Source organism: Nicotiana sylvestris, chromosome 10 (assembly GCF_000393655.2).
Source record: "Nicotiana sylvestris chromosome 10, ASM39365v2, whole genome shotgun sequence".
NCBI lineage: Eukaryota > Viridiplantae > Streptophyta > Magnoliopsida > Solanales > Solanaceae > Nicotiana > Nicotiana sylvestris.
The window spans coordinates 31,205,792-31,229,069 of NC_091066.1; the positions used below are offsets into that span (position 1 = coordinate 31,205,792).

The 23,278-nt window shown below is 37.5% G+C and overlaps 1 protein-coding gene across 10 annotated transcripts; it reads left to right on the plus strand.

Annotated features, from left to right (window-relative positions):
* Positions 1 to 3,913: 3,913 nt before the first annotated feature.
* LOC104210587 (uncharacterized) lies at positions 3,914 to 21,614 on the plus strand. 10 transcript variants are annotated; one of them, XM_009759518.2, is made up of 20 exons: positions 3,914 to 4,017; positions 4,134 to 4,211; positions 5,437 to 5,503; positions 6,361 to 6,593; positions 8,357 to 8,489; positions 8,781 to 8,932; positions 9,327 to 9,410; positions 9,516 to 9,578; positions 10,540 to 10,671; positions 10,751 to 10,957; positions 13,270 to 13,389; positions 13,596 to 13,642; positions 16,577 to 16,739; positions 16,852 to 16,989; positions 18,465 to 18,587; positions 18,689 to 18,787; positions 19,144 to 19,233; positions 19,419 to 19,500; positions 20,608 to 20,738; positions 20,890 to 21,614. In XM_009759518.2, the coding sequence occupies exons 4-20, from the start codon at positions 6,450 to 6,452 to the stop codon at positions 21,031 to 21,033; spliced, it is 2,052 nt and encodes a 683-aa protein (XP_009757820.1). In that variant the 5' UTR covers positions 3,914 to 4,017; positions 4,134 to 4,211; positions 5,437 to 5,503; positions 6,361 to 6,449; the 3' UTR covers positions 21,034 to 21,614. The 10 variants fall into 10 exon arrangements, 9 of the variants coding, with proteins under 9 accessions (XP_009757820.1, XP_009757825.1, XP_009757819.1 ...); XM_009759523.2 differs by having other exon boundaries at positions 6,408 to 6,593; XM_009759517.2 differs by lacking the exon at positions 5,437 to 5,503.
* Positions 21,615 to 23,278: the final 1,664 nt, after the last annotated feature.

The window sequence follows — 23,278 nt, forward strand, 5'->3', positions numbered from 1 at the left end:
CTAGACAGACCTAACCCCTGTGTTGAGTCTCCAAAGTCAAATGCACGTGATGCAAACAAGCGTTCCTACTAGGGATCCGGCATGAGGTTTTGTTATACTAGGTTTAAAACCTGGGTGTATTGTTCTAGACCTGGCTTACCCGAGCGGACAGTTCGAGCCGGGGGGGGGGCAGCGTACCAGAAATACAGAAGCTTCACCGGCTTTGCAACTTGTCTGAACCTCGTTCTAAATTTGGGATAAGACTCTAACAGAAAAAAAGTCACACGAAGTGCACACTTCCCAGATGATTTAGAAGACTAAGAGAGAAGAGGGTTTCGTAGCAATTTATATACAATCCAAACAATATCAAAGCGGTAAAAGCGGCATTTAGCACATTAGGCTTAACATGTAAAAATCAGATAAAACAAGCCAACTATAACAGTTATTCTAAGCTCGAATTCTTAAACCCTGAACCGAAGTTCTGAGTTTGGATCCCCAGCAGAGTCACCAAAGTTGTCGCACCTCCTTTTTACACCCCTCGAAGGTATATAAGGGAGTTTTTCCAATTAAAGTGATATTATTCGAAATGGGATTATTTATTTAATCAAAGTCGCCACTTGAGATAGTTTATTTGGTGTCCCAAGTCACCAGTTTATTTTAAAATCCCAAATTGAGGAAGTTCGACTTTTATTTTAAAGTCTGCGAACCAGAAATTCTAGATAAGAAATTCTGTTAACCTGGGAGAAGGTGTTAGGCATTCCCGGGTTCCGTGGTTCTAGCACGGTCGCTTAAACTATTAAAAATGGCCTATTATCTGATTTATTACAAGTTTTAGCCTATGGTGCATTTTTAGCTTGTTAACCGCTTTTTAATTATTTTGAAACGCTTTTAGGAAGATTCAATGTCATTTAAAACATACCTTGAACCATGCCACATGAAATGCACCGCGGTTCACGACACATTCTACTTAACGTTATTAAAAATTAAAATTAGGTCACATGAAATGCACGCCCGAATTTAATAAATAAAAGAAAATCAATTTACATATCGCGCCAAAGCAACTACGAAATTTTAAATTAATAACAAGGTTTGTGAGAGCCATGGAAAATTCAATTAATGGCGCACCTCGATTTTTAAAGAGTTAATATTAATTAAATGAGGGTCATGGCTTAGAGATTTTATTTGGCATGACACGCCTCAAATTGTTTTAAAAGGAAATAGGCGTTTGAGAGGCAATCTAGAACTAATCAACACACGCTTAAAGCAATCTACGACTATTCAAGCTTATTCAATACTAAATTAATAATTTATATGAGGGCCATAAGTTATTTAATGGAAAATGGCACACCTCAAATTATTTTAAAAGGTTTTACTCAACTAAAACAAACTACGGATGTCAAACATTGTTTATTCTAAACTCGAGATGATTGTCGGGTCATGAATTTATGGGATAAAATTTCATCCAATTTAAAATCCAATAAGAAAACCGACTAGACAAGAAGTGAACTTACATAAATAAACTTCGAATATGGACTGGTTCTCTAAAACATAGCAAATGACCAAGAGATTTAAAATACCACATCAATAACGTCAACAGAGAACTATCAATTAAAGAAAAATTTGACTCAAATACATGCACTCCTTCCTTAATGCTTTATGAGACTAATCCAATTGTCAACTCAAATGCCAACCAAATGAGCAAACCAAACAGACCTTTAAAGGCATTGATCCCCTCAAATAAGAATTTTTACCATAACCAGATGTTTTCAACAAATTTTAATTAATGGTTCACTTCAAAGAAAAAAAACAAGCAATTAATTCAATTTTTATAAGTGGAAATGCTTTAACATGTGTATTAGAGACCAAATGAAAACCAAACAGATTCGTTAGTGATTCTGACTTTTAGTCAATTCATACAAGAACTGAATCAAAACAGATGACCCTTCATGACCATTTCACCAACTTCTGAAAATTTTAACGAGAAAGAGCACACGTTTAATCAATTTTGACCACAAGAATATCACTTTGGTGCATGGGATTCAAAGTAACTGCTCACATATGCAATATATGCACAGTTTCGAGAATATGGAACTTAACAATGCATTTCAGCGCGAGACAGGGATACGAATTGGCACAAGCATCGAATAGAAACTAGCCAAGGCAGATAAATTAAAGCATCAATAAACCGAAGCTAAGTCGATCATCCATAAATGAAATTATAACCTAAACACTTCAATTTCCAATTGCTCATGTTCAAACATATCAATCCACCAAACCGAATTTCTAACAACAACAAAAAAATATCAAACATCTGTCTTTAATCACAAATTGAGACTACAATCACAGTAGCTAGGAGAATAGGGCATCACCATATTTCAATCACAATAATACGAAAGTAGCATCTAGAATAACAGAGAAAAAGGAGAAAAGATGAACATGTTTATTCACAATTCTTTTAATAACAATAGAAGAATCAGCAGATACAATGTTTTGGTCCAAAATTCCAACTGAGAACAATAGTGTTATCGAGCAGAAGCGGCGACCCAAATCGAAATTGTGCAAGACAAATCCGGGCAAGAAATCAACAGAGTGCAGAGATTCCGAACCCCAGCCACCAAACTTTAACTCGAAATTTAATCCAAAACTTCTTTTTTAGAACCAAAAATCAAGAGAAAGAAACAAGGCTAAAAAAAGAATCTCTGTTTTTAGTGACTTTTTTTTGGGGGTTTTCTCTTAAAAAAACGAATGAAATGAACTCGGATGAAGGGTGAACTCAAACCATTTTTTTTCGTATATTTTCTGTAAAGAAGCTGACTAAAATGGCTTTAAGAAAGAGACCACCTCAAGAACCCTAGAAAAATTTTCTTTTTTAGATTTTTCAAAGAAATTTTCCCTAGATTTTCTTATCTCTGATTTTCGTCCGCCCAGCAAAGAAACTTACCTCATATATATAGCCTTCAAAAATCTCCAATCTTCTGCCCAAAAAATTCGAAAGTTTTCAAATTTTTGAACGATTTTTGGGACAAATGGAAGGCGTGGATCGATTTACATCTATCCACGACTCCCATTCATCCAACAAATCATTCCTATAGTACATAAATCATACGATTTTGAGAGAATATTCGTATTCTTTCTGACAAAAATCATTGAGAATCAAATGACGTGGAGGGGAAGGGTCCTATTTGAGTGAACTCGCCTGAGTTCCAGGCCTGAATCGAGGGTTGAATGAGTGAGGAAGAAGATGAATAGTAGTGGGGCGCCGTTTCTCTGCTTATTTGGGTCTAGGGTTGGATTGAGAAAAAATTATAAAGACCTTATATAGTGGGGAACCGGGCGGGTAAAAAACAAATGGGTTTGGTCCGATTTTTTTGGGCTGGAGCTGTAGAGGGAAGTGTTTGGGTTGTGGGTTAATTGATTTTGAGGGGGCAATTATGCAAGATGGCCCAATTTTGACAATGGCCAAATTTGGGGGTGATTTGGGAGATTAAAAATGGGTCCAATTAATACTCGTGTATTCCTCTTCTTTTATTTTAAATTCCTTTCTTTTCTTTCTTTTTTTCCTCTCTCTTTTTTTTAAATTAAAAATTTTTACAATTAAAAAAAATCCTAAATTATCTAAAAAAATGTGAAATTAACTAATTAACCTATTATAAAATTGTAAACATCACATTAATTCTAAATTAAAAGAGAAAAATCAATAAACTAAAATAAAACAACAAAAATGTAAAAATAAGTTATTTTTGTGATTTTTAAATTTTTATAAAGCAAATAATTACTGATTAATTTTAAAAATATAAAAATAAATCCTAAATGCAATGCATAATATTTTGGTATTTTTTATTTATAATTTAAATAAAAATTAAACAAGCATAGGAATGCAAATAATTAAGAAAATTCCCTAAAAATTATAGCAAATAATCAGCAGAAAACTATTTTGTTAGGATTTTATAGGAGTAAAACAGTGCTTTTGCCTCTGTCTCTTCTCGTATCTCTCTGTTTTCAATCAATCATCCATTTACTTTCAATTCTTTGCAATCGGTAATCATTGTCTTTGTTTTGAGCCTTAAATTTGTCTGATCTCTCGCTCTCACAATACCGCAGTTTGGTTTCTTTTTCTAGGGTTTTGAGTTTGTAAAATTTCTACTTAATTGTAGGGTTTTTGAGTTAGCTGTACGGTAAAGGGAATTTTCCTCTGGTTTCAAGCTGAGTTAATGCAATTGGTTTCCCTCAAGGTTTGAGCTCTTTTTGTAGTTGACGGCTTATATCTCAAATTTTAAAATGTAATGATTAATTGACGGCTTAATTTGGTAGATAATATAACATGATAGTAGTATTTATATTCCTGAAGATTTTTGTCTAGACTGCATCCATGAGAGAGAAGGGTCAGGTAAGGTGGGAACGAGACGAGGAATAGAGGAGTAAAAAAGATGCAATAAATTTGCTTGAAGGCAATACCCGTTCTGAGAGTAAAAAAGCTCCTTTTTTACTTTTTTTTCTCTTATTACCTCAGATGTTTTTCACTTTTAATGAACTTTTATTTTTTGGATCATAAGTAACACAGTTCTTTAGAGTAATAGTTCTTCAATCCCTCATTATTATTTCATTTGATCGTTAAGCATCTCACTTTTGATGAACTTTTATTTCGGATCATTAGGAAAACAGTTCTTTTAGAAGTACTTCCTCAACCCCTCATTAGATTTTCAGTTTGATAAGTGAAGGCCTTTAGTGTCTTCACTATCCTATCTTGTCCCCTTTGGTTCACTTGACCCATTCTTTACATGCCGAACTTTCCTTTTGTGAAAGATCAAGCTGTTATAAAGATATAGCCATTCATATTAATTGTATTTTGTTATTCAACTAACTCTTCACTCTTTTCAATGCGGTAAGGGTGTAGTGTGATGTATGAATTAGGCCCGCATCATGAGTTCCAACCTTCCCGTAGATAGAGGCCTGATATTTAAGTGGTGAAGTGTAGAGGGATGGGTCCAATATCTACTGAGTTTTGAACTATGCTCTTGGCCTTCGAGATTTCTCAGTTATGAAAAAATGTTCAACTTCCGGCCAAATGAATGCCTATTTTCTCTTCCTCCAAAAAAAAAAAGTTTCAACTTCGTAATATTTGGAATTTTTTATATTTTTTACGTGTTTATGCATCGGTGTCCGAAGCAACAAAGTTAAATGTGAACTCTGGATGGGACCATAAGGTAAACCCATAACTCGTGAACGATACAACAACAACAAACTCAGTGTAATCCCACAAGTGGGGTCTGTGGAGGATAGTGTGTACATGAACAATATCATGTGCGTATTGTCTCAAACGGTTAATTTCATGGACCTCCCTTATCGTTCGAGGTTCGGTCAGTTCCTCGAGTTCTCAAAATTATATTTACGCTTTAGTTCCTCTTTCATGGATGGTTTTGCTCATGTAGACATAATTATCCTTTTTTGGAATTCAAGGGTGTGGCCTAGTGAACAATGAAGTGGGTTGATAACCATGAGGTCTCGAGTTCAAATCCCAGCAAAGGTAAAATTACTAGGTGATTTCTTTCTATCTGTCCAGGTCTTGGTGGATAGAGTTTCCCGATACTTGTACTGGAGCAGGTACACCATGAAATTAGTCGAGGTGTATCCAACTAGCCTGGATACCACAGTCATCAAAATAAAATATTACCTTTATTTGCCTTGTCACTTCACATCTACGGTCATTCATAAACAACCTCGTTCCTTCAAAAGTGACCATGTTGTGTATTGGAAACCCCAAATGAAAACCAAATAACGGCGTTGTAGGAAAGTACTATGACTTTTTTGTTCCTTTTTGGGTTGATATGTTTCTTTTCTCTCTAGTTCTCTAGCACTAAAAAGGGTTGTATTCTTTGACTCGACTCAATTGTTATTCTGTTTCATGTCATCTCGACTCCAGTATTGTTTCGGTTGTATTTTTTACTCTGATTCAATTGTTATTCTGTTTCATATCATCTCTACAGCAGTATCGTTTCCTTTTGTACCCAATACATTGATGTATTTCTTTCTGGTATCCGAATTTATGATCTTTGTTTGCTTACATTAACTTTTAAAACTTGAATGATGCTATATGGAAACTTGAATAAATTCAGCCCTCCCGGTCAGGGGCGGAGCTAACCTTACGCTTACGGGTTCGGTCGAACCCAGTAGCTTTTGAGCAGACTCTGTATTTGTCTTGTGAAATTCATGAAATATATACAAATTATTATTTTAGAACCCAGTAACTTAAAAGAGCTAGAATCCCAAACCCATAAGCTTAAAATCATGGATCCGCCTCTACTCCCGGTTATCGCTTAAGAATATCAGCTTTCTTTTTGGCCATGTTGTTGGATATTTTGATTTACGTCTTATTTGTTGTAGGAACATAATTGTGATGGCTTCCTTGTGGTCCTAATAAATGCTTATAGGCACCTTGACATATGCTTTGTGGTGAGCCTTGAATTGTCTGCATGGATCTGAATGCCTTGCCTCATCCAGAGGATGACGAAGAGATTTTTGGACAACAATTAGAAGATGAACCAGAAGAATTCATTGTGAAACATAGCCATGAACATGCAGATTATGTTGCGAGTGCTGTTGAGATTTCACGACGGGTACGTCTCTGTCTCTACTACTTGCTATATCAACTATTGAGCTGTACTGTTACTTGAACTTGGTTCTTTATTTTATTTTATTTTGGCTCTTTGTTCGATACTTGTCTCCTTTTTGTTGATGTTTCTTTGCTGCTTGTCTTCAGCAGAGTAATAGCCAGCTTAAAGCTTTCTAAAACTGTCTTTCAGGCAAGTTTGGAGACTACTATTTTTAGGCATATTTTCAAACAGATGGAAAGTTACTTGAGAAAGCATCCCAAGTGTTGAATTTTCTTTGTTTGAATATGTCTAAGTGTTGGATTTTCCTTATCCCTTAGAGCCACATTTGGTTACTTGAATTGGAGAATTAATCTCTTCACCAAATTCAGCATAACCAGTACCTTCTTTGGTTGCTTGAATGAGGAGAATTAATCTCCTCATTAAATTTTTATAATCGGTTGGTTGCAATTTCGTATCATCTTATAAATAATACTTTTATATTGTCAAAGGCTCATTTGAGGCGCACTTAAGAGCTGAACCTTGGAGAATCTCAATGTAAGCGCTTCGCCTCATTAGGCTATGCCCCGGTGAAGGCAAAAGCACCAAGCTGTGCGCCTCATTGCCCATAATTCTGTCTTGGATAGAGCTGTTCCAAGCAGTTAAACTAATTGACAACAGGATATGTTAATTGTTAAGGAAATCATTATGGATGAAGTAGTTTTTTTTTCTTGCATTACATGTGTATTTTTTCCCTTTGTTGTGCCTTTTTAACTGAAGCTCACACTTCAATTGTGCTTTGTCCTTAAAGCCCTGATAGAACTGGAGCCTTTTCTGACGCTTTTCGCTTTTAACAACACTGTAATACTTGCATAAGTTATGCGAAAATCTATGTATTATTCTAATATTCTATGCAGAGTAGAATGTGGAATAAGAATTCTTGTATGAGCAATGTGTGGATTAGACCATTTAAAGACAAAAGTACCCTTAAAGTAAGTAGTTCCTGTATAACAATAATCTCTTCATTATTATTAATCACTGTACAATAATTCTTTCGATTTTATTCACCACATAACAATCCCTGCATTACTATTCCCCACATAAACAATCCATGCATTACCTATCCCAACATTACTTTTCCCCGCATAACTTGTCTCCAAAGCAAACCACACTTAAGCTTAGCACAATCCAGGAGCTTGAGTTGTCTACACTGATTTTTAACCTGAAGCTGCTGTAGTCTTACTGGTATACCGGTGTTGAAGCTACGTCAGTTCGCAAGTGCAGAACATGTTAATCTGAACTCTTATATGTTGGCTCAAGATTCTTGGATGGGGCCTTAGGTATGAAGAGCGTGGATTATCTTATTTTAGATTCTTTTGGTAATTGATTTCCTTTTTTACCCCCTGGTTTGCCAAGCAAGCAGTTTGGGGTTCAGCAAAAAGTATGGAAGGGGGAAGTCATTTAGGTTGTTGAGTAGATTATCCTTTGATTAACGGGAAATTCTGCATTTTGTTGGTAATTTGGTCATCTTCAAGTCAGCTATCTGACTGATCTAATGGGAACATTTTTGGTGCCAACACGCTGTACCTCCTTCCACCAATCTTGTTGGCGGTGGGGGTTGGGAGTTAAAGAAATAGGATTTGCTTCTTTCTGTGGCAGTGGGAAGGGATAGGCGACAGGGGAGTAAGTACCCATAGATGGGGTATGTTCTTGTGAATCTTAATATTGTGGAGACTTGATTTTTGTTTTTGTAGTTTCCATGCCCTCTTTCTAAATGCTATTTGTTTTAGGAGCGGGAGGAAAGGATTCAAAGACTTAAAAGACACCGTCCAGATGATAGACCAACATATCCATCTCAGCCACGAATGCAAGATGAGATTTATCTGACAAAGACACAGAAGCCTAGCAGCAGACTTCCTCCAGGTTACTGGGTTTTTCCTAGAGTGCTAGTTGTATAAGAGCTGTCATGCATGTTTACTCTCTTTCTCTCTCTATCGCACTATCTCTCTATCTCTTTCTCTGTGTCTGTGGATGACTTGTATTAGTCGCAGTTGATTCCTGCTTCCCTCTGTATAGTCCTTTTTTTTCTTTGTCATCTATGTATCTTTAGGTTGCTATTTATTTCAACATAGGTTCTTGTTTCTCTCGCTGTTTCCTCCTTCTTGACTTCCCTTAGTAATATTACATCATTTATCTTGCGGATTGCGGATGCAGGTTGGTTGGATTGTCCTGCATCTGGGCGGGAGATAGGTCGCATTATTCCTTCAAAGGTTCCTCTCGATGAAACTTTCAACTACTGTGTTCTTCCTGGCAAAAGATACTCGTTGAGGCAAGTCCTCCACCAACAGAAAGTTTTGGGAAGAAAGGTGAGCGTGTTAACCTGAATATGGGTCCTTGTTCATCCCCTTGGCGTGGATTTTATCTTGAAAATGTCCGAGTCCTAGAAGGTTTTATGAGGAGAAATTGTATTGCTGTTTGAGGCATTTCTTGTTACATTGTTGGCAGTGCAGTTAATTTGAAAACAATCTGCTGCTTATTAGTTGTTGTCTTAGAGATGTTTTATGTCTTTGATAAAATATAATGACCTGGAGATGTTTTATATCTAACAGGAGGCTTATATTCTCTTTTGTATTGCCACTTAGTATGATAGAATCACTAGATGCCTTCTCAATTTTTTGACTCCTTAGTTGTTTTTGGTTGCCTTGACGTCAAAGCATGTGCATAGGCTACAACTGACTCTTTACATGTTAAAATTTTCAGCTTGGTATGGTGATTGATCTCACAAATACAACGCGATACTATTCATCGTCAGAATGGAGGAAAGAAGACATCAAACATGTAAAGGTTGGTACATGGTAATAACGTCATGGAAGCAAATAGGTGGTGGGGGAGTATTATTTCTCCTTGAATTATGGTGGTTCTGATTTTTTAACTCTTCATGTGTATTAGATTCCATGCAAAGGCCGTGATGCTGTACCTGACAATGAGTCTTGCCATTTATTTGTCTATGAGGTAAGTATATATTTTTAGTTGCAGTTTTACTTGAATTTTTGTGTGAGGATGAGCTTGCTTGCATTACTTACCAGGTAGAAGTAATTATATACCTTTATCATCCCTGGTTAGGTCGGCTCTTGCTCTCTCTGTTACATATTTATTGTGACATGTTACACTTGGTGCGATTATTAACATCTGTTGTTTGTTAATCAAGTGGGGAGAGCACATGTCGTAGTTAGTATGTAATTTTTTCGAGAATAGAAAAAAGAGCTGTTTCGAGAAAGGTAAGGTAGATGTCATTTAAATGTCTATGTTACATTATAGATGTACTCTATTCTTTGAAAGGGGAGCCTTGGGAAACTGTAAGAGTTGTTGCTGTGTCAGTGTGACCAGGAGGTCACGTGTTCAAGCCGTAGAAACAAATCTTACAGAAATGCAAGGTAATGCTGCACATTGTAGACCGAATGTGGTCCGGCCATTTCCTAGACCCCGTACATAGCAAGAGCTTAGTGCACAGTGACATACTCTTATTAATAGGAAAAGGAGCATTGTTTGATGCCTGCATGTCCTCCTTGGGTTATCCCAATTCGCACGCTTCTGTCTCAACCATCCCCCAAAAAAGGAAAAAAAGAAAAAAAGGAAAGAGAGAATAATCAAAGCTTGAGTAACTTGAACATCCTTGAGATAAGAGCCTTTTGGGTATTTAGTGCATAAGTTGCGGGAATACTGTCTTTGCAATGAAAACTGTATTTAGTCAGAATTTGTCTCAGATAAAAAAGAATACTATTAGAATATAGGAAAGGTGTTCTGTTAACTTCTAGTTAGGTTTTATAAGCATTAGGAATCACTGCATAGATGAGAAGCACACAGTCATCTGAGTATTATTCTGTTTAAGTGAAGAGAGGTAACTATTTCACATCCTCATTGAATGCCATTTGCTACTGAAAGGAATCAGATTCTAACATTTATGTTCTATCAGGTTTCACAATTTCTTGTCCGTCAGAAAGATGTGAAGAAGTATATTCTTGTGCATTGCACACATGGGTTTAATCGCACTGGGTTCATGATCATTCATTTTCTTATGCGTACGCTGCCGATATCTGTCACTCAGGTAAGGAATTTTGCTATACTGAATAATTATTTCCTCTAATTACACCACATCTCTGAATAATGAGAGTATTTTTATGCAGGCAATCAAAATTTTTGCTGATGCTCGCCCTCCTGGGATCTATAAGCCAGACTATATTGATGCTTTATATGCCTTTTATCATGAGGAAAAACCTGAAATGGTTGTTTGCCCTGTAACACCTGAGTGGAAAAGGTCTTCTGATCTTGATTTGAATGGCGATGCTATGCCGGATATCGATGATGATGGAGGTCCTGCGATTTTGTTGCCTGTATGTGTTTCTGAAGAAAACGTTCCCCTTGATTCTTCGCACTTTATTCATGGGTGAAGTGTTTGGTTGATTCCCTCTCTGCTGAAATCTTAAGCTTCGGTTTTGCACCAGGACTGTTTTAATTTGAATGTAAACACTGAGCTATTTCTACCATTCTAGTGGCTCTCAACATTAGAATGTGAAACCCATCTCTTTCTGATACTTTTATGGTGAGAAAGCTATGAATTCTGATTTTGAGTGCAATATTAAGCTTGATTTTGAAAACCACGAATTTTATGACATTCCCGAGTCTTTTTGCCAGCAGAACTTGTAAATGAGAGACTCTTGAATTTATGACCTTGCAATACTTGGGATGCAATCTGCCGAAGCTTCTTAAGAGGCATCATCTGGCCATTAAGCCTGATTGCTTATCAAGGCTACTTCAGCCACCTTATATGAGTCTCCTTCCGTCAAACTTGAGATGCCTTCCATGTCTGGTCTTAATATTGAGTATGCCTTCTTTTTGCCTCGGTAAAATTTGAACCAGCAAATATTGATATGGTATTCTTAGAGTGACAACTTCTTTTCCTTAGGATCCTGATACTATCAATCAATCAACTATGCTTCAATCTCAAACTAGTTTTAGGTCAGGATCTGACTCCTATGTAATTTTCTCTATTCCACCCACTTTCATTGGAATGATAATAGAAAAATGATCTCTGATACTCCTTTATCTATCCATTTAATTAAGTCTGAGATAAGTACGCAAAAGTTAATGCTTAAGAAATTTTTGTTCATACCTTCCATTTTCTTCTTCTTGTCCAACATGAGTGCCTAAATGTGACGTAAAGATTTTCTACTAGAAAAAATGGAAGGAGGAGGAGGATGAGGATTGTTGGTTCTTGTCAGATAGAGGGATTTGTCATATAGTTCCTCTGAACTCAGTATATTGCTATATTTCTTATTTGCATTTTTAGCTTTTGTGCCTTCATGCTGTTAGCTATTCATTTTTGAACAAGCTTTTCCTTTTTTGAACAAGCATGCTGTTCCCTATTCATTGTCCTTCTAATTAAAGGAAGACTTGCTCAAGAAGATATCTAGTTTTCTTAAAAGCTTGACAAGGTGCTAAAAAGTGGTAGAAGAGATCTAACTTTGCTTAGAATCTATGTTGCTCGGATCCTCCAAAATGCCACTAGGTGTGTGTCGGGTCCTCCAAAAGTTATGCATCTTTGGAAGATCCGTAACCGATGCGGCGGAATTTTGAAGGATCCAAACATAGCTTAGAACTTAGAAAAAGCATTTCAGCTTGGTAAAGAGTGTTTCGGATGAGAAATTGGAAGAATGCACATCCAAATAGTGTCATATTTGCTGACCTTCTAAAACATAAATGAGGTTAGTCCTCCCTTTTCTCTAATCTTTCACAGGGAAAGTACATTTTGGTGTTTATATGCAAGCACCACTGCCCTCTTCTTTTAAGCTTTAATCTTTGGGTGCTTCCTACCAAAATGGTTGCAGAATGGTTAAATTTTAGGATCATATTCATAGAAGAAAGAGTGTGGGCAGACATTCAACTATATATATTTTTCGGTGCACGATTTGATTCACCTTTTGCTGTTTAAAAGTTTAGATTCCCAAAAGGCAAACTTTGACTGCGAGGGCCAGAGAGTTGAGCAAGAGAGGTGGGCCTGCTGGAGTAGAGAACAGGGTGTGGGCTGGGCCAGGAGAGAAGGAGGTGCTTTGTTTTGGGGGGGGGGTTGCGAGGAGTGTATTTAAGTGAGGAGGAGGTCTTTGGCATGCTGCAACTATAATCAATCTTGATTATAAATTACACCCCGCATTCTGGATGTGAAATCATGCTGTTCTTTTAGTACAACAACTAGTTCTTTCTTGATCTGGCCTAATCTACTACTCTCTCCATGCTGAGAAACCAGATTTTGCTTTTCTTTTGTTCTGTCCCGGGAAACATGGCCTCCTTCATTAAATGAAAAGTCTTTCTCTGTCCAAAAATTCAAAATATGAAATAATAAAACTTACATTACTTAAAATTTGATTTGACATCTTACCAGCTAGCTGTTCCACTTGGCACTTGCCGAATTTGTCTAAAACAAACAATTTTCAGTAAAACTTTATGTAATAATCTATTCAAACGATGCTGGTCAAACTAGGAGTATAGATCTCAGCATGATAATGCTGATATCACGATTATAGCTCCTCGTGATTACATCTCTGTACCAACATGTTGGAGTTTTGGCATCTATACTTCGGGCTTGCAGTAAGGTTTATCCTTACAGAGCTTTTAGAATTTCCTCATAACTCATTTTCTACCTTTTCAGGATAATCGCGAAACACAAATATCATTGTCAAATGATGACATCCTGGGTGATGCAGTCCCACAAGATCAGCAAGGTGATTTGCGACAGTTCTGTTATCAAGCACTGAAAATGGCCCCAAGGGTATGAATTTTGTGGTCGGTTCATTTGGTGTCTTTCTTTTATAGTTGGATGGAATCTGTATACAGTTCTGTTTATGCGCATTCTATATTTTTTGGTCTTGCTATGGACTCACTTCCTGTTGTGCAGTTGTGATTTCTGCAAAGTAGTGATCTCTGTTCTGTTCTGTTCTATTCTAACTCTTAAGTCCTTTTGTATTTGTCTTTCAGGGCAGAGGCACGCATTTTCCTGGCTCACATCCAGTCTCTCTTAACAGGTTTGATTCGAGTCATTATTCAGGAATCTGTAACTTTGTTATATGTTTTTGCTTTAATAGTCATGTGTCACCTTATGTCTAGCATTTTGTGTTTAGCCATGCATACAAGAAGCCTCTGTTCACCCATTGATTGTAAAGAACAAGTAAATCCTCACACTTTGGTCCACCTAAATCTGAATAGAAAGTAGGAACTACAAAAAAGTAATTATTATAAAAAAGAGAGAATATTGTACATAAAATCCATTCCTGATACATGACATTTATCTACATTTCCTGGATGGTGCTGAAATGATGATAGAAATCTTGCTATGTGATGTAACATGTTGATTGTCTTTAACATTTGGATAGTGGCAGTAATATTTCGGACCTCTTTCATCATGCGGATGCGAGCAATAGCCATATATTTCTGACCAATATGGTATATGCTCAAACATTACGTCTCTTCAAGTAGATTTTTAGTTTAGGAGGTGTACCTAATACTTAAGAATTTCCAGTTGGCATATCAAGCTGAAGACTGTATTTGTAAGTGTGAATTCCGTTACTTGCAGAGAATTTTATTTTGACTCACACAACCAACAAAATTTGTATGACACTAACTTAACTTGACAAGTGGAATGCAGTAGCTCCCTTTTTAGCCTTGTCTCTTTCAACATAGGTTCTTGTCCCCCACCCCCCAAACTTCTATTAACTAGATCTTTGCTCTTCAATGTAAACCAGCGGAATGCAAAACTAATTCTGCTAAGTGCTAACAAAGCAAACCCATGGATTTGGCAAATCGAATTCGCAAGTAAGCAAATGAAACCATATCTCTCCGACAAATGTATTTTACTTTTAACTACCCGCTCAACCAGAGACCTCGAGAATCCACGCGACCTTAAACAAGGATCTTTGGATTACAGAATTTGGGTTTCTGTTCTCCGGAATGATTTTTCTTTTTGCGAAAAAGGGAGGGTAAAAATTGAATGTCTACATGTTAGTTTACTCTCACAAAGGTTGCTAATCGGCATCATTAAAACAACTTGTCATGCTCTTTTTTCAATTTTAATAGCTTAATAAATTTTGTTCATTTATTTTTAAACGATCACACCCCTTCGGGATTCAGACCCTTCTGCAATCCTACATGTCGCAGGATGCTTCGTGCATTGGGCTACCCTTATTTTTTATCTAAGATTGAATGAGTTCTAGAGTGCAAAAATAAATAAATGATTGTTTTAGATCCGTAATCAATGATTTTATGAATACTTGCACTAAGCCAGTGCTAAAAGACATCATTACAAAAAGCGCAGTTCCTCTATCGTATCTTGAAATCCAACTTCATCATGTACAATAAGCAGGCTGCACCAAAAAGCTTGCAAACAAATACATCTTCGTTTAAGGCTATGTATGTTTCTCCTGTTGCCTTCAAAAATTCTGCTATTTCTTTCAAACCAAAGAGTCCACCAAATCTTGAGGAATGGTATTCCTAGTCGTTTGTGATTTCTTGCGCAATCCCTCTTGTGTTCCACAGCATTGCAATAGCTCCAAAATGGATTTTGGCATTGTCCACGACATGCCAAGTATTGCCAAAATCATGTTCCACAGTTGTCTAGTAACTCTACATGCAAGAAGGGGTGGCCAACATCTTCGTAGTGTTCTTCGCACATTGGGAACCTACTGCAAAGCTGAAATCCCCTCTTTTGGAGGTTGGAATAAGTGAAAAAGCTTCCCTAGCCACAATCCAAGAGAAGCAAGAGACTTGCTAAGGAGCATTGCTAAACTAATTTTTTTTCCAAGGCCAATAATCCCTGTAGTTACTTGATTCCAGCAAACTGTAACAACTTTTGACTGGAAAGAGACCTTTGGAATGCCCCTTCCATCTGGTAGAATCTATTTTATTGTGGTCCAAAGCTATGGTGCCTAGTAGCTGAAGCAAAAGACATAAACTTACCACTTCCCAATCATTTAAGTTCCTTCTAGGAAAGAGATTCCAGCCTTGCGTTGAATAAAATTCAGCAATTGCCCCATTGTGCAACGAAGAAATACTGTAGATATCAGACAATTGATCTTTAAGAGGAGTGTGGCCCATCCATGCATCTTCCCAGAACCTTATTTTCCTTTCATTTCCAAGGATGAAGCCGATATTTGCCTCAAATTTGTTCCAACCTCCTGTAATATGCTTCCAAATTCCAGTGCCATGAGGTGCTTGTGGATGTTTTGGTGCACCATTGATTCTCAAGTTTCCTATCAACTCATCTAGTGAAATTTTATCCAACTCCTTGGCTTCCTGAATGGCTGTGACTTTTGTTTCCCATGAAGCAGGAAGAATTCTTAAAACTTTGTAATCAGTTCTTCAGAAGTGAACACTTTCCCAAGTGACTTTAATTCATTTGTGATAATGGTGAATCTGGTAACCATCTCCCGAATAGGCTCTGAGCCTTTCATTGAGAATAACTCAGTTTCTCATTAGCATTTCAATTCTTGACCTCTTCACCTGATTTGTCCCTTCATGAGTCGTCTGAAGAGCATCCCAAATTCTTTAGCATTTGAGCAGGATATCATCCTGTTGTATTCATCAGGACCAAGGCCACAAATAAGAATTTTCTTGGCCTTAACATTCCTTTCCATCATCCTGAAATCTGATGCTATAAATTCATAGGGGTCTTTGGGTACATCTTCTTTCTGCTCATTTTGTTTGGTAGTAATAAGAGGTTCTCTTTATTCTGCATGATAGCTTGTCCATCTAATGTGTTTAGAGTAGTTGTATTTTCTTTAGATGTCTTGTACAAATTTTACTCACGGATGATAATGTTATGTGTCTTCATATTTGAACGTCATATGGGTTTGGACATGGATGCTAATATTCTCTGAAAAAACAATTGATTGGTAGCATCCAACACAAAGCAAGGACCCATCTATTAGAGTTCATCACAAGGTAATCTTTGTCATGATGTGCAGGGACAACTTGCAATTGTTAAGGCAGCGCTACTACTATGCCACTTGGAAGGCTGATGGGACACGGTATATGATGCTGATCACGATGGGTGGTTGTTTCTTAATTGATAGACATTTCAACTTCCGAAGGGTTCAGATGAGATTTCCGTGCACACACACTGATGAAGTATGCCACTCAGCTATTAGGATGTTATGATTTTTTTTCCTCCTTTTATATCTCACTGTTTGATATTTTCTGTTTATGATTTGTCATATGAAATTCTCGTTCTCTCTCCCAGGGTGTAGCCAAAAGGGTCCACCACTTCACTTTGCTTGATGGGGAGATGGTAATTGATACTTTGCCTGGCACACAAAAGCAAGAAAGAAGATACCTAATTTATGATATGATGGCCCTCAACGGTGTGTCTATCGTAGAGGTTGGATTCTTCTCAGGAAACCACTTTCCTTTTCTTCTTGAAAAATTAATGTTGGCTTTACCTACAGGGGCTTTTGGTTTCTGTATCACCGGGAATTATACCAGTATTGGCTTTACCACTTTCCTTTTCTTCTTGACAAAATGGGCTATTCCCTTTTTAGTCCGTTTCAAAAACATTTTGTCTCTCCCTAAATGTTGTTTCGTGGTAGAAGTGTATGACTTTCTTTTATGTTACTTGAGGTCATGTTAGTATTTATTTTGATAATTGAGAAATCCCAAAGGGCCAATGGCTCACGGTTCGGAACTTGTTAGTTAATGCGCCCGTACCACTAGCCATCTCCACTTAAATACCAGGCTTTTGATTGGCGGGGTTCAAACCAGTGGCGTGTGCCTAACCCACAAATTACACGCTGCGCAAGTCTTGGGGGCATGTTGAAAGTCATCATACTTTGTGAATTTTAGAAGATTAGGATATTTTGACTTCTTTTGTCCCAGAGGTATTGTACCTCTTGATTTCTTGAAAGTTGCGTGTTATCTCTACTAATTGGTGTTTAGTTCCTTTATGGGATAATAGTAATGGTGATTTGTTTAAACTATTGTTAGTGAGAAATCTGTTGTTTTCAGCATCGAAACTCAAATGGATATTGGACTGCCCTCTGTAGAAAATGGAGCTGCAGGGACACATAGCTTCATTAGAATTTTTAAAGTGGATGAATGCTAATATGCTTTTGGTTTGGGAATGGCTTAGAACTTGTTTACATTGTTTTCATCATGTGGGAGAGCTCCAGCTGGCTATGGTGTCACCAACTAGTATGAGGCATTTACTGCCTTGATTAGTTGGTGAATTTTTGTTTCTTTATGGTATTTGAGGTGCATCTCAGCCATGTGGTTACCTAAGACGGTGATCAATCAATCGATCCCAAACTAATCGGGTCCTCCGTCATACGGCAATTTCTCCTTCTGCTAAATTTAAAAAGTTATTTTGTGTTTACTGCAACTAGAGCTCCAACACCCTAATAGAAGCGGGCGGAAGAAAGATATGCATCAGTCCAATGCTTATCAGTAAAACTGTATGTACACGTAGTACTCATATTTGTACTGTCTATCCTGGCTATATTTACTTCACGGAGCAAACAAAGCACGAGCATGTTTCGTGTACTTTCGATCATCTTGTTCTCTTAATCAGCTGTGTGTTGTGGGGTGTGATTATATTTTCGTATACTACAACAACCCAGTATAATCCCATGTGTGGGGTCTGGGGAGGGTAGTGTGTACGCAGACCTTACCCCTAAATGAAATAAATGTCTTGGAGATCAAGAAACCTATGTATCTGAAATGTCTTTTCAATTATCTTTCTCACTCTAGTTAAGCTTTACCCACTTCACCCCATTCTGTTTGGCTTGATTGCCTGCTTTTTTCTGCAAATATCATCTTTCCATTGATGTTGCTCATTCTCTGTTTTGGTATTTCTTACAGCAACCCTTTTGTGAACGCTGGAGAATGATTGACAAAGAAGTGATCGGGCCAAGGAATCATGAACGCCAACATATATGCCAGAGTGGAAACCCTTACTATAGATACGAGTGTGAGCCTTTCAGGGTATGTTTTGTCGACTTTGGAGTATAGTACATAAAAGCCACTTTTTCAACTATCATATTATTTCGAGCTAATGTGGTTGCTGAAATCTCAACGTCTGCCAGATGAGGAGGAAGAATTTTTGGCTGCTCTCTACTGTCAGAAAAGTACTCAAAGAACTTATTCCAGAGCTTTCACACGAAGCAGATGGTCTTATTTTTCAGGTTCTAAAGAGTGACAAATCTTTAGTCATTGCACTGAATATTCTCTTGTTACATTGTTGTATTGGATTTCCCCGGAGGAGTTAAGTTTTTACTTCACTTCAGATATCTGATGTCTCCAAGTTGTATGGCATGTATGTCTTGGTTGCTTTGTTGGGGAACTCTATTTGGAAGATGTTTTCAACTTTTTTTCTCCATTTATGTTGTGTTGCAGAGAAGTATTAGAGATGCTAGCACATCCTCATTTATTTAATTGACAGATGACATGTTTATCGCTAACAGAAACAAGAGACATAAATCGTACAAATCTAATCATTTTAGGTTCTTGACACTCAGCTACTGTTTTCTTTCCTTTTTAGGGTTGGCTAGATCCTTATGTTCCTCTCACGCATGATGGTCTGTTGAAGTGGAAATACCCCGAGATGAACTCGGTTGACTTCCTGTTTGAGGTAGTGTTCTCTGCTCTCTTAGTGACTAGAGCTGTTTCCATTTCCTCTTTGCCGTTTTGGTTCTTATTTTTGCTTTGTAGTTACCCCTTGACCTGTCAAATGTCATTTGTCTTCCACTGTTTATGTGGAATGGCAGCTGTTAAACGAATCATGCTTTATTCTCTCATATTAGTGTGATAAAACAGGTGGTCGACAGTCGTGAATTGCTTTATCTACATGAACGAGGGAAGAAGAAACTGATGGAAGGGAATAGAGTTGTTTTCCCAGGTTAGAAATCCCCTGTTGTATTAGTTATGCTCTCGTGGTATCACGCGGGAAGGTTTCCCTCAATCTGGGGTTTGGTTGGGAATATAGGAGGCGAATATCATCTGCATCCCATGCTCGTTTAGTTTTATTGACTTAACCAAAAAAAGAGTTCTGTCTTGTTTATTTTACCTGACCTGGATGCATGTGATTGCTTAGTAAAACTTCTAGGTGGATGCTGTTTTGTGAGGAATCGGATGTGGTTCGCGTATTTGAGTGAGTAACCCGCATTCAATGTGTGATCTAGTGGAGGCTATTTCACGACTTGCTCTGTTTCTATTGCCAAGATTCCTTTTTTGATACTTGTGAGTTGCTATGTAGTAGTAAGATTTTGGATAAAAATTTCTGTTGGTACGCTGTGGCTAAACTAAAGGCAGCATTGCTGTTTGACAACTGATCCTCTTCTAATCCAACCTTCCACTAAGTTCAAGACACATAATCTTGTTTTTTTAACTTTTTTGTTCTTTTATAGTTGGTTCTTAGTAGTGAGAACGTGGATCATCCACAACTTGAAATTGAATCAGTTGCTAAAGTTGAAAAGGTCGGATATGTTAGTGGGATTATTTGGAATTTACAGTAAGGTTCTCAATGGATCAAGTGCCAGTAGAAGATTGTTTACATTTTCAGGAAAAGTACATGGAAGCACAGATATGGGAATTCCTTGTTGCACGTGACTGTGAACCAGATAATCCACATTTAGGGTGTCACATTTGTCTTTATGTGAATTTCTGATTAACATGATCATGCTTGTCAGAATAGGATGTGCACCTCTCAGGCTTTTGACAGGAATTCAACAGCTTTGTTTCTTCTCTTGCTCTTTAAAATGGTCTTTCCAATAGTTGGTTCTTGTTGGTTGGAGTTACTGATACTAGCAGTGATGATATAAACATCCAGCGAAATGTCTAATCTGCTGTCCTTGTAGACGCATATCTGAGCAGTTCTCCTGCACTTTATTTTGTATCCCGTGAACTCTTTTTTTTTTTTTTTTTGATTGGGGGAGGGGGGTAACTTTTCCTGCGCTGGTGTTTATATGCTGGTGCATGTTCTGAAGTTGGTTTCTTTTATGTACAGATAGTTCTGACACGTCAGACTACTCGGGTAAAATAATAGAGTGTTCTTGGGATTCCAATAACCAAGAATGGGTGTGGATGAGGACCAGAATTGATAAAGGAACTCCAAATGATTACAACACGTACAGGAAGGTACTTGCTTTATCGGCAAATACTAAGTTCACGGGTTGATTTATTTTATACGTAGACTTGTGCTTTAACATAACCTTTTCCATATTTTGTCATATATTAGATAGTTAGCAATGTAGTAGACTAATTTCGGTTCCTGTACGACAAAATTCAGGTTTTGAGAAGTATTACTGACAACATCACTGAAGAAGTGTTGTTGAATGAGATCTATGAAATCATTCGACTGCCAATTTATGTGGAAGGGATACAGAATGACAGCAAAGCTCACCATCACTCTAGCTCAGTACGACGTAGATGAATGAATTTGATTGAGAAGTATTACTGACAACATCACTGAAGAAGTGTTGTTGAATGAGATCTATGAGATCATTCGACTGCCAATTTATGTGGAAGGGATACAGAATGACAGCAAAGCTCACCATCACTGTAGCTCAGTACGACGTAGATGAATGAATTTGATTAAGTAGATGGCATTATTATTGGAGGAAGCTAGTGATCGGATTAACTACTCATTGGAATCGCCTTCTGAACTTTGCCGTGTTCATGTTTCTCAACAAAAGGGTCTTCATAAGCATCCTTAGTCCCTAGGCGTGTAGTGTGTGCTAACTGGTTATATTGTATGATCCAGTTGGGACACTGTAAACTTAGTTAGTTGACTCGGGTCTCTGAGTCTTTAGTTCTTCCTCATTATAGTTTGAAATATCGAGGGAATTAGCAACAAGGTCGTATGTATATTAGTTTAGGTTATTCTCCTTTTTTTTTGGGTCTCTGTTTAGTTGTCTAAGGTAGGCTCTCTCTAGTATTAGCGAAACTTCAAGCTTTATCTTATCTATTCCCTTGTGAATATGCGTCTGTTGTACAAGTAATTTTTCATTATCATTTGCTCCTGTCCTCCCTCCAATTGAGCTGAATGTCCTTGGCCATGAAAATATTGAAAGTACAATTTGGCTTTTGACATTACTGCCGGAACATCCTTCGGTGATAACGTATTGTGTTATATTCAAAGCAATGACATTAAGGAAAATCGTCAATAAAATAGCTTGGTGCGTAAAATATTTGGAATTCAAAACAAGTGAATACTAGAAAGCTTTTCTATTTAGCCTTAGGGCAAAGATGTTAATTGTGGTTATAAAAGCTTCGCATTGACTGGAGAATTAAAAGTTTAAGTTAAATTTTGTTCAAATTTAGAAGGGTCATTCTTCTTATAATCGACCAAAAAGTAAATAGGATAACATAAGCTGGAATTAAGGGAATAATATTTTTGTAGCCTTTTCCCATGCACCATATTATTTCGAATTAGCTTTTGCTTTAGCCACGTTATTTGAGCAAACACCAAAGAATTCAAAATAGGCCATTGATCACCTCACTACTCTGATTCCTTTGGCATCCTCCACCACCTGCGGGGCCAAGGTTGCCTTTGCTGCACCCATCTGTATTGAGCTTGACTTGTCCATCAGGTGGTTTCAACCATTTCACAGGTATGATGTTAGAGTATTACACTAGAATACTTACCTGAGTGAGCGTATTTTTTTTTTTTTGGAACCTTAGAAAATTCGCAGCCGCTACAGCCTTTGCCACAGCCTCTGCCTTTCGGGTGAGGGTGAGCACTCTGTGGTGAGCTGAATGTGATCATTGGTCTCAGCTTTAGATGATATGCAGTAGATGGACCTAGATGGTCAGATCTTCTAAGAGCTTCATATGCAGGGAGTCTGTTTCTCAGCGATCTCATCATAAAGAATGAGATTTTGGAAGGTCTTCCCTTGTGCCAGATTTTGGTAGCAGGGAATGTAGTGGCCCTGGTTTGTTTAAAATCTAGCCTGACCTGCATGTAAATAAGCCAGATGTAGTGTTGCTCCATATAGGAAGATTTTTGTTCTCTACATCAGGTGTCTTAAGATGTGAAATAGAATTGAGCAGGTTTCAGTTCCATTTTAAAACTTTTGAGTAATTACAAGTTGACTTTTGGGAATTTGGGTATTACATGAAGGACTTATCCAACAAATTTTGTTTTAATTTGAAAAAGTCTTTGGGGTTTACGCCGTGATAATAGGTTATATAATTGTTATTTACACCATAATTGTCCATGCTTTGTTGTTGTTTTATAATGTAAGTTGCCAATAAAATGCTTTAATTAATGCTATTTGGTTTCGTAGGGAATATAAGATGTGAGGAAGCAACATGAAGTGTTTAGAGGCAATAACGTGAAGAAAACACCCACTCAAGATGTACCCAAACACAAAAGAGCAAAAAGAGAAGGAACACGGAGACAAAAAAGGCCCAGCATACTCACCGCGGTTGCCACCGCGGTCCATGCCGCGGTTGGAGTCAGTGTTTTCCGCGGTCGGCGCCGCGGCCGCGGCGGCATGTTCACAGTCCAAAAATTTAAGGGGCCAAAGTGTCAATTCGGGAAAGCTTTTGTAAAACCCTTATAAGATGTAGGAAACTCGCCCAAGAGAAGGGGGGCTTATTTTGGAGATTACTTTTGCAAGAAGAACAAGTGTGAGAGATCACCCAAAACATCATAGTTCTTATTCTCTTCTATT